Source organism: Pyricularia grisea (genome assembly GCF_004355905.1).
Source record: "Pyricularia grisea strain NI907 chromosome Unknown Pyricularia_grisea_NI907_Scaffold_1, whole genome shotgun sequence".
Lineage (NCBI taxonomy): Eukaryota > Fungi > Ascomycota > Sordariomycetes > Magnaporthales > Pyriculariaceae > Pyricularia > Pyricularia grisea.
Genome location: NW_022156716.1, coordinates 3,976,739 through 3,988,152, shown reverse-complemented (window position 1 = coordinate 3,988,152; position 11,414 = coordinate 3,976,739). Strand labels below are relative to the sequence as shown.

Sequence of the window (11,414 nt, the reverse complement as noted above, 5' to 3'; positions counted from 1 at the left end):
ACAAAAAAAAAAAAAAAAAAAAAAAAAAAAAAAAAAAAAAAAAAAAAAAAAAAAAAAAAAAAAAAAAAAAAAAAACACAGGAGGTCAAAAGCACTATTTCGTTGTTTTGCCACGCAATCAGGTGGGATCACATTATTGACGCAACCAACCCCTCCCATCGCTCAAGCCATGGCCCGGCATCCGGTCTAGCCATTGGTGGCTTGCAAAACGGCCGGCCACTCTGGGCAGAACGAAAAGAAGCTTGGATGTCTGCGGTCCGACAATAGCGCCAAAACTTCTTTGCGCATGCATTTTTTCCCCCAGCGAGGATCACGCTTGAAGAAAGAGTGAACCAACAATCACCTGCTAGAGCTAGTACTAGACCGGTGGTAGTGTCCGGGCGGGCACATCCTTTGTATACGTGGTATGAGGGGGGTGTGCACGTTTGCATTAAAAACATCAGATGGCATCCTTATCAGGTGTTGACTGACTTGGCTGTGTCAATGGGATATGCATACCTACAGTAGTGCCACAGCAAGCCGTCTGCCATAATGGCAAATCAAAGCTGATAGGCATTAACCTGGTAAATGACATATGGGGTTCCTTTGCTACCAGTGTTTCGCGAATTTCCAGTACCCTGGAAGGGGTCCCTTAATTCATGTCATTTTAAGGTACCGTCTGCAAGGCACAAATACTGCATCCAAGATTTTTAGGATGGACAGAACATGGGCGGGATGGGACAGAAAAGTCAAAATTTGCCTCGCTTAGCATCAAGGCTTGGCCTAGGAATGGAACAACCTTATGAATCAAACAATTGGATTAGAAACTGGCAAAATGCGGGCGTGCCAACTGTACAAATGCAGGGTGGCACAACAACGCAGAAATTCTGACTAGAAAACTCGTATTGTAACGCCCCGGAATTTTCCTAATCCGTCCGGCGGCCTTGGTGAAGGCGATAAAAATAGCTGGGCCTCGAATTCCATAGGACCGTTCTCCAAGAACGACTCTGGAACTGCCAAGTTGGAATGGAACCATCGAAACCCACCCGACGACGGGGATTTGGGAGGGCGCGCGATGGGAACAGCCATCAGCTGCACAGCCGCAAGCACAACATTTCGCCCAATGGAATGCACCCGCTCGTCCCTCTGGTTTGCTTTAGGAAAGTACCCACGGGCAGCACACGACATCTCTTGCAGTGTCTTGCCTGTCCCTACCTGCGTCATGGCACTGCACATACCCCACTAGATTCTCTGTAGGTGATCCACTTGGGCCTGCGAAAGACAGAAAAAAAAAAAAAAAAGAATCCATCGCCCCTTTTCCGTCCGTCCGCCCTTCCCGGAGTTGCTTTTTGTGGCGGTACTACCGAGAAAAATCTAAAAAGCGAAAAGCCACCCCATAGGGATTAAATTGTCACGTTTGATGTCTTGTTTAGGATACCTAGTCTTTGTTTTGTGCAAACGAAGCAGAAGAAAAGAAAGTGTGAGGCCAAGTCCTGAATGTTCCACTGAGAACTTTCTGGGTTTTAAAATTTTCATCTTTCTGTATGCTGAATTACGTGGTAGCGTAGTAATCCAACGAATCCCCGTTGCTCGCAATCCTTTACGGGCCGCATCTACTGTAAATTCAGTCCACGCCCGCGCCTAGGCCCATAGATAGATCCAGGTATGCATTTGGATAAAGATCTTCCTCCCCTTATCGGTCTTCACCCACATCCCTGCCAATAACATGGCCGCTTTGAACAACTGACCACCATTTTTGGAACAACAGGTCTTTTCCTCCAGACCAGGACTACCGGCCTTAATCACTCGTTTCTTTGTCGGTTTTTTGAGGTTCTTTGTTCAACATCCATTCGTTTCTGTCCTACAAGCTCCTCTCTCGTTACCGGCGGCGTGCGGTCATTAGCTGTTTCTTTTGCTTTTGCGGATTCTTGCGAAAAACAGCAACCGAGCTCCGGATTCGCCACACCCCGTCTCCTACGATACACGGAAAGTTAATTGAACCACGAGACGACGACGGCACGACAACCACTCTCTTTGGGTAAACAGAAGCCGACAACGAGGCTCCCACATTCGTGGTAGAATTATTCACAGGTCAACATTGGTTCATCCGAAGATCTCGTGAAGCTTTTAAAAGTTCGGACAAAGCTCTCACATCAGACCTCAATTCACGATTGATTGGCCTCGGCTTGCCACTGAAGCCTAGACCCAGGGCAACCTGTACTATCGTCTGGGTTCGCCTCTCACAGCCGCCCTTCGTGGGCCCAAAGTCGACCGGCATGGAGTACATAGAAAGAAGGGCAATGGCGCTGCTGTCTAGGGACGACGACGACCCAGCCTCCCAGCTGCTGAAGCTTCTTCAAGACCCTTTCAACAATATTGTGAGGACTCATTTGCATGCGCGCGTTTCAATAAGACTGGAAATTGTTTACTAACCACTTGTCAATCCTAAATAGCTGCAAGTACGATCAGTTTGGTCATCGCTTGCCTTCTCCGTCTCCATCTGTGCGGGCATCGCCTTGCTATTCTCCTTCATCCGCCCATACAATACCGTCGTCTACGCCCCCAAATTGAAGCATGCCGACGAATCAAAGGCGCCCCCTCCGCTGGGCAAGGGAATCTTTGCCTGGATGGTACCGTTATGGACCACCGACGAGAAGGAACTGATTCGCCTGGTGGGCATGGACGCGGCACTTTTCTTGCGGTTCCTCAGGATGTGCCGAAACATGTTCTTTGTCCTCGCCGTTGTCTCATGTGCCGTGGTTATCCCCACCAACAACAACAAGAGCGGCGATAGGGACAACCCAGATGTCGACTGGCTGATGAAGATCACCCCGCGTAACGTGTCTGGAGAGATTCAATGGGTAACTGTGTTTGTCTCTTACTTCTCGACTTTTACCGTCTGCGGTTTCTTGTGGTGGAACTATAGGAAGGTTCTCCACATGCGTCGGGAGTACTTCCAGAGCGAAGAGTTCCAGAACAGCTTGCACTCACGGACGTTGATGGTATGTTTCCCCGGACTCAACATTCTAAAACGACATCAAATGCTTACTTTTTTGACCAGATGTATGATATTCCGAAAGGCATGGCCAGCGACGAGGGTATTGCCAGGATCATCGACGGAATCGCACCCAATTCGTCCTTCTCCAGGACTGCTATCGCTCGAAATGTCAAGATTCTACCCGAGCTCATCAAGGAGCACGAAAAGGCTGTGCGAAAGCTGGAAGAGGTTCTGGCCAAGTACCTCAAGGACCCCAAGAATCTGCCTCCGAATAGGCCAGTCTGTGAGCCATCGAAGAAGGACCGGTCGTATGGAACTTACCCGAAGGGACAAAAGGTCGATGCCATCGACTACCTGACCCAACGGATCAAGGATCTCGAGATTGAGATCAAGGAGGTCCGTCTCAGCGTCGACAAGAGAAACACCATGGGATATGGATTTGCTTCGTACTCGGATATCAGCGAAGCCCACGCGATTGCTTACGCCGCAACCAAGAAGAAGCCGCTAGGTGGAGCCATTATCACGCTGGCCCCTCGGCCGAACGATATCATTTGGGACAATATGCCTCTAAACAGTTCAACCAGATCGCGCAAGCGATTCATCGTTACGTTCTGGATTGCTGTCCTTACCTTTCTCTGGATTGCCCCGAACGCCGGAATCGCTATGTTCCTTGTCAACTTGAGTAATCTGGGCACTCTCTGGAAGGCTTTCGGACAGAGTCTGGCTGATAACAAGACCTTCTGGAGTTTGGTCCAGGGTATTCTCAACCCAGCCCTTACTTCTCTTGTCTATCTCGTTCTGCCCATAATTTTCCGTCGCCTGATGATGCGGGCAGGTGATCAGACAAAATCTGGAAGAGAGCGACACGTCGTGGCGAAGCTTTACTCTTTCTTTGTTTTCAACAACCTGATCATCTTTTCTCTTTTCAGCTCCTTGTTTGCCTTCATCTCCAGCTTGGTCAAGCAGGTCAACAACGGTACCGATGCTGGCCAAGCTATCCTCAAACAAAAGCTCGGCCATGCCCTTTTGATTTCACTTTGCAACATTTCTCCCTTCTGGGTGACGTGGCTCCTTCAGAGGCAATTGGGTGCTGCCATCGACCTTGCACAGCTTTGGCCCTTGATTTACAGCTTCTTTAGGCGCAAGTTCTCTAGCCCCACTCCTCGCGAGATGATTGAGCTTACCGCACCACCTCCCATCGACTATGCGAGCTACTACAACTACTTCCTCTACTACGCCACCATTGCACTGGCTTACGCAGTCATTCAGCCATTGGTTCTTCCGGCAGCTGCTCTGTACTTCATTATCGATGTGGCACTGAAGAAGTACCTCTTACTGTACGTCTTTGTCACCAAGACCGAGTCGGGTGGTATGGTCTGGCGCGTGCTTTTCAATCGTTTGGTCTTTGCAACCATTTTGGGCCAACTGGTCGTCTTCCTTACTGTCTGGGTCCGCGGAGATGGAGAAATCGAAGCCGGTACTCCAAAAACCCAGGCCTATGCTGTGGCGCCACTCCCATTTATTATGATCATCTTTAAGATCTATTGTGCCAAGGTCTTTGACACAAAGATTAAATACTTCTCAACCACGTTCGTTACAGCCGGCGATCCCGAGGCCGGCATGCCCGTTGGCAAGGAAAGTCATCGCAACGATCGTCTGGCGGCTCGCTTTGGTCACCCAGCATTGTACAAGCCTCTCATCACTCCCATGGTTCACGCCAAGGCGCAAAACATACTGGCCTCGGTGTACCAAGGTCGCCTCTCAGATGGAAGGGAGGCCGGTACCGGCGATACCATGTCCACTTCGGGATACTCGGATACTTTTAATCTTGGGCCGATGCATGCTGGGAAGCCCGGCAAATCAGCTTCGGCCATGCCTGGATTTGAGGTGGTGCCTGAGTCCAAACTAGATTTCGAATACTACAAGAATCGGGATGAGTTTTCGCAGGAGCATGGTGGCGGGGACATCTTTAACACTAGACCTGGAACACCAAGCCTCCCAAGCGGCCCTGACTCCAGACCAGGCACGCCAGTGGGTGGAATGACTGGTCGTCGTCAGTTCTCCGGGGCGCATGGCATGCGTCCATCCGCTGACCCGTACGCCCGCGCCGGATCACCTGGGCCGGCTGGGTATTCGGCATTCTCTCCACCAGCACCGTCACATGGAAACAGCTATTCAGGCCAGGTTTCGCCCTACGGCATGGCCCCGACCCCATACGGGCCGCCGTCGGCAGGCTTTGACACGTCGCGCACGAGGTCGCCCCTATATGGGATAGGCATCTCTGCAAACGAGAGCGGTTCCAACCTCGTGGGCAACGCGGCTGGGATGCCAACATCAAGGCCTCCACCTGTGCGTTCCAGCTCGCCCGACACCCCCGGGTCGACGGCCCCCGGCATGTTGGGAGGTGGACCGTACGGATACGGTAACCTTCCTCAAGATGACCATCAGGATCCTATGAGTTATGACTACTTTAGAGGTGGGAACAGCGCTAGACGCCGCTGAGATGTTGTTATTTTATCATTTGGACTAGGTTTGGGGTGGTTTTTATTTTCCAAAAAAGAAAATGCAACTCATTTTTTTTTTTAAAAACGTAGAATTTTCATGGTTTGGCGGGGGCTATATCATCAGCGGTTGTCTTTTTTAATAGAAAGCCAAGGAGAAATCTGGCTCCATTTACTTGACTAAAGTACCCTTCTTGTCTCTCCTTTTCCACCCTTTGGACATGGTTCTGTCATTTTCACATGCGAAAACGATTTCTACAGGAACTTTACGATTTGGGTCTTGTCCGATCACATTTGTCTGCTGGACTCATCGCATATCACAATTGTAATGCTCGCATAACCGGGGCGTCTTGAATCTAGTCAAATTTTCAAAACAAAGCACTTGGTTGTATGTTGATAAAGACGCATTTATATTTTTTGGTGGACCGAATGTCCTTGGTTGCAGTGGTGTATCGAATTAACGAGTTGGTACCGCTCCCTTACGTCTGCCCAAGTCGTCTTGATCTTACTTGCTTCACATGTCCTCGGGAGTTTTGATGATTTTTGGTTTGATGAACCTAACAGAGATATTCGCCTGGGCTGCTGTTCTCCGCAATGATATCCAACTCGTTGCCAGCCTGCTCAGGTTCAGGATCTGGAAGATTGCATGAGGCCGTCGCTTGTTAACACCAACATATGCAACGAGATAGGAAAAAAGGATTTGATTGTAAAGTAAGCAGTTTAATTTACACAATCCGCAAGATGTATTTCTTGGAATTTGAGGAACCAGTTGTCTGGCACCATATTACTAAGGAGGCAGCAGAGACAGGTTTCTGGCCAAAGGTCTCATCCACTCATCCAAGATATTAATATCACTATGACCACCCCCTTCCTTTGTACACTTTGAAATATCCTCACAAACCCTCCCGAAACCCGCCGGTCTCGGAGTCCCATCCAAAAAAAAAAAAAAAAAACGAAAAAAAAGAAGAAAATAGTGGGGAAAATTCAATTCCCCTACAGCAAGACAAAGGCAGCAACCAAGCTACCGAGCAAGCTGATGGGGGCAACAGCGTGCATGGATGCCGCTCCCTTTGCGTCGGCGGTGGCGGCGGTGGTGGCGGCGGTGCTGGTGGCGGTTGCGGGAGCCGAGGAGGAGGAATTCGAGGAGGAGGACGGGCAGGAGACGGTGCTGGGCACGGTTACGCCGTTGGCAGAGCAGAGCTCGCTGGCGAACTGGACGGCCTTCTTTATATCGTCTGTGCCGCAGCCGCCCGGAGCGAGGAGGCAGCACGACACGTCCTGGATGAAGCTGCCGCTCGAGCAGATGCACTTGGCGTCGTTGTTGCAGCCGGTGCTGCTTAGAAGTTTTGTCGCGCAGGTTGTCTAGAGGGGGGAGGTTAGATGGAGGTTATATGGAGATGTTTTTGTTTTGTTTTGTTTGCGGTATATCAACAATGTGGGTTTTGTGGTCATCGGCTGAGTGCATTGAGGATCGGAAATAAAATCAAAATCAAAGCGAACAAAGTCGCGACGTACAGCACAGGTAGGCAGACCGCTGAACTGGGCCGCGGCGAGGCCACCGAGAGCTGCGACGAGCACAAATGACTTCATGTTTTCCGTGCTGTGTGCGGTTGGATTGTGGTCTTGAAGCAGGCGACGCTGTTGCAGATTTAATCGGGCTCTTGCTGTTTGGTAGTGCCTGCAGACTGGTTAGTTGGCGTGGTGTCGCTGTGGGGCGAGATAGACGAGGGTAAAACTAAGAAAAAAAAAAAAGGGCAGTAGTTTTAGGTATACTCACTCACCACTAGAGGGAAGCGATACTAGAGCTAGCAAAGAGTGAGGTCTTGACGCGATGTGGTGCTATCTAGCGTTGTCAGTCCTGGGTAGGTACTCTTCAAGTAGTTAAACTCGTAAGAATGGTAGCTATGGGCGGAAGAAATGTAATTACAAGTGGAACCACCGATAAACACACAAGTAAAAGTAAAATATCCTTCCATCTGTTTACCCACGAACCAGGACATCCCTGGAATGCTTTATAGATCCCGACTCCCGACGCCGTTAGAGTTGGATTGGCTTTGTTCCCCACTTTATGCAGCTGAATCTTGTACTTGTGGCACAGAACCGAGGTCTGGAAGATGGGCAGACACTGATTGCCAAGTATGACTACCAAAGGTTCTTGTATCTACGTACTGAAGGTAAGGCATCTAGATACTTGTCCACCTGCACGTATTCAAATGGCAAAATGGGCAGGTTTACAAGGGTCTGTCGGCTGTATATGGGACAATCGACCATGCGAGGCGTGGATTGGTCGGCAATTCAAAGCTGCAACCCCCCTGCAAAAATATCCAATTTCGATTTATGCCCAACGTTTACCCCTGTCACAAGCTTTGATGGTAGGTACTGGCCGGTCCGCTTTGCATACCAAAATTGGAGATTTTTTGGGGTTGCGGGGTGGGTTCCAGGGTCACAATTGCCTTGCTATTAAAACCAACTAACTGTATGTACTAAGTACTGTATGGCCAAAAACCACAAAGAACAGGAAAGCAAGAAACGATGGTTTCGACTTGATTAAAACCTACATTGCACGGGCTTAGAAAAACTCTCGTGATTTGAATTCAGCTTTCACATTCCTCCCTATTATATCAGCATTCCCGTTTCCCCCTGCCGTAGTTGTTAAGGATGGCGTCATCTCTCTCGGTCGTATTCGTTCTTGATATTCGTCACCGACATGGACAGTGAAAAGTTAACAACAATACTTTGGCATGGCGGAGCACGCGTTCATGTGTCGTCCGAACCGATTGGCGCCGGAGGGAAGCACGGAACATATCTACTTATTCTGATCGACTTCCATGTGTGATATTTGGCCGTCAAACTGACTTCCAGCGCCCCCCTTTTTTTTTTCGACCTGCAAATTTGCCTCCATCATACCGAACATACCGCTCTGCAGTCAATCTTATATAATTGTAGTCGGACAATGGACGTTTTTTTTTCTTACATGCATGATAACTAAATTTTGGGTTGTGCACTGACATTTTACTCCGTACTTTTCGACATCGACAGGATGACAGCAGCCGTTAGAACAATCGTGCCCAATCGCACAGTCCACCGTCTGGTCTCAAGTACAGGAGCCGCCACATGTCACCTTAGCTGTCTACTCCTGAGCTCTTTTTCAACGTCCTCTTCAAAAAGCTCTGGTTTTGCTGGCATTACTTTACTCAATGTAAGATACTACCGGGTCGGCGGATTTAAACAATTTCTATTCACACTTTGTTGTGAGCTGCTACTCCTGCAATTTTAGGACGAATCGCGCAGGACATTCTCGATACTCCGCTCAATTTCTACGGCTGTACAATGGAGCAAGCCTCCGTTGTTCCATCAACTCGTCCCAACTAACACGACTCAAGTTTTTCAGGGAGAGATTAGACGGTTTCAATCGCCTCGTGCTACGCGTCTTTGACATCCCGAATCTTCCGGTCGCGATAGGGCCGAGCCCGCACAGTCTGCTGTTGACCAAACTGACCAGCCACCAACACTAACCACTACAAAGTACTTACGAAGTGTGTCTTGGCTGTATGAATGTCTACTATGTAGGTCCTCCATCTTCTGGTCGTCTTCGGAAATACCGGCGCCATGGTTCAGACCACTTTTCGGCATGACTAGCCATCGACGATATTCTGCTGGCAAGCTACTGCGGTGATACCTGCGCAATAACCTAGTCACGCAGATTTTAGGCAGAATCATGAGGGCTGTTTGAAGAGTCGAGGTTTTGGTGCAGCCTCATTGAAGTCGTCAAGCTTCTTCAACTACACGAATTCGTATCCAGGCGCCTTTGGTCTTGAGAAGACTGCATGTCACGACATCCAGGTTGCGACCGTCGATGGGCTGATTTTCGTCACCACCGTCATAACGAGGTCGACCTCAAGAGCTACATTGCTCACAAAATAACGGACGAGAGCCCCCCTGGCCCACATTTAGAGTGCGCTATTGCCGTCAAATTGCGAATACGTGGGGACATTCCAGATTAATAAAATAGTTCGTGAGGAAACAACCGGGTGTTTTGTTTTTGATCAGGCGACAAAACAAATACCAGGAAACAAACGGATGACTATTTGTTAAAAGGGAGTGTTTTCTTTACATCGGATCGCCCGGAGTTAAGTGCACAAGTTCGTTGTCTGAACATGCTGTTCCCTGTACGGCATTTGGAAGCCCCGTCCCTGCCACATGCCTGGATCAATGCTGGTTACTTGTTAATCTGACTGTATAGCTCGTCTTATCTATCGAGAAGCCGGACGATAGTGCCCGCGTTCCAACAGAGACTACTATGATAGGCACATCAATTGTCCATACTAAACCTACCACGGAGTACCACCAATTACTGTGTACTAATGATAAGCTAACGGTTATGTTTTCACGGTCAGAACCCCTATCTTAGGATGCAAGGATTACGATCCTTGTGCGGAAACTACCGTAAGAACTTGGTGCAACGTAACTCTTACGATACTGTCTATCTCTAGAACCTAAATGGCACCCAAACATACATACTATAGTGTTGTTACTCTAACAAATCCATGGCTTACTTAGCTTCTACTGGAGTCCCCAACAAAGCCTTGACCTCTTCGAAGCTCTTGATTATCTCCTTGAACCCATCTCCCTCCAGAATAAAGTTCTTGGTCTCCTCGCCGAGCTGACCCTGCGCAGCGAGCATGAAATCCTTACCGGCGACGTTCCCAACAAAACCCAAGGCAGGTCGCGTGGCGGCCAGACGTAGCTTCATGCCTTCGAGAATCTGCTTGGCCGCAGCTGATACGTGTTGACCACCAAAGATTCCATAGGTGACGACGGCGATCGGCTTACCGATCCATCTAAAGGAACACGAGTTAGCCTAAAATCAACCGGGCTCTCCTTCTCCATGCCTACGAGGAGGAATTCAAAAGCCTACTCGTTGTAGAGATAGTCGATGGCGTTCTTGGCACCGCCCGATATGCTATAGTTGTATTCGGGCAGCACGAGCACATAGGCGTCATGGGAGGCAATCTCGCCAGACCAGCGCTTGGTGTGCTCGTACTGGTACTGCGCCTGGGGATCCTTGACCATGGCGGGGGTGAGCTCCTCGTCGTAGACGGGCAGCTTGAAGTCGGCCAGGTCCACCAGCTTGACGGCGAACTCGTCGCCCGCGGCCTTGGACACGACGGCGTGCACGTTGGTCGCGACTTGCAGACCGACGCGCGGGCGGCGCACGCTCATGGCGATGACGGCGATGCTCTTCTTGACCGACATACTTTGTGCTGGATGGGGAGAAGATGTTGGGGGATGTACGGACGGCTCAATGCTTGCTGTACTTTGGGTTTCAGGTAGGGCAGTAGTTCTGGCGGACTTTGTTGCTGATGCCTTTGATACATCTCAATCTGATTGTGAGTTCTTTGGAATATTCCAATCATCATTTATATACCTAAGGTAGGTAGCTATCTATCTTCTTGTTCTTGCTTAGAAACATACAGAACAATTCACACTTGTCTTACTTGCATCGCGGTGTGATGATGGCTATTGGGAATGGCTTTGAAATCCATATAATGTTTTCGCAATTCACATTAATTTTCATCGAAGCGCGCGGCATGGCATAATCAGAGAGTTTCTGCTTAGGTGATGCGCGCGGCAAGCCGTTTTGGGACAGTTGAGATGACCTAGCGCACAATGTTATGGTACAACTCCAAAGAGCGCTTGCGCAGTACGGTGCGAGTAAACCTGCTTAGTCGCTGACAATAATTGCACATCCGCCATCCACGAAAGACTGTGCTGTGATAGACTTCAGAACTTACGAGCATTAAGACATTTCTAATCTGTCCTCGGTGAGGTATACATATATAAACTCGATCGGCGTATCATGGCCGTTGTGGTACTTGTGAATGCACAGTTGAGTAAATGGCAACGATGTACTATTTCGACCTTTGACTGGAGCAG

At 49.3% G+C, this 11,414-nt stretch overlaps 4 protein-coding genes across 4 annotated transcripts; 1 reads left to right on the top strand and 3 right to left on the bottom strand.

Annotated features, from left to right (window-relative positions):
* The first annotated feature begins 1,393 nt into the window (after positions 1-1,393).
* Positions 1,394-5,864, top strand: PgNI_01216 (uncharacterized protein). The gene is made up of 4 exons (XM_031121291.1): positions 1,394-1,641; positions 1,747-2,356; positions 2,432-2,980; positions 3,040-5,864. The coding sequence occupies exons 2-4, from the start codon at positions 2,255-2,257 to the stop codon at positions 5,476-5,478; spliced, it is 3,090 nt and encodes a 1,029-aa protein (XP_030988334.1). The 5' UTR covers positions 1,394-1,641; positions 1,747-2,254; the 3' UTR covers positions 5,479-5,864.
* Positions 5,865-6,412: 548 nt separating this feature from the next.
* Positions 6,413-7,456, bottom strand: PgNI_01215 (uncharacterized protein). Its single transcript, XM_031121290.1, has 3 exons — positions 7,255-7,456; positions 6,993-7,155; positions 6,413-6,839 (listed from the first exon to the last, which is right to left on the bottom strand). The coding sequence occupies exons 2-3, from the start codon at positions 7,065-7,067 to the stop codon at positions 6,471-6,473; spliced, it is 444 nt and encodes a 147-aa protein (XP_030987315.1). The 5' UTR covers positions 7,068-7,155; positions 7,255-7,456; the 3' UTR covers positions 6,413-6,470.
* Positions 7,457-8,899: 1,443 nt separating this feature from the next.
* On the bottom strand, positions 8,900-9,110 carry PgNI_01214 (uncharacterized protein; the record flags this gene model as incomplete). The annotated part of the gene is made up of 2 exons (XM_031121289.1): positions 8,900-8,988; positions 9,011-9,110. 2 exons carry the CDS (start codon positions 9,108-9,110, stop codon positions 8,900-8,902), a joined length of 189 nt encoding a protein of 62 aa, XP_030986335.1.
* Positions 9,111-10,025: 915 nt separating this feature from the next.
* On the bottom strand, positions 10,026-10,733 carry PgNI_01213 (uncharacterized protein; the record flags this gene model as incomplete). Its single annotated transcript, XM_031121288.1, has 2 exons — positions 10,026-10,318; positions 10,396-10,733. 2 exons carry the CDS (start codon positions 10,731-10,733, stop codon positions 10,030-10,032), a joined length of 627 nt encoding a protein of 208 aa, XP_030988329.1. The 3' UTR covers positions 10,026-10,029.
* Positions 10,734-11,414: the final 681 nt, after the last annotated feature.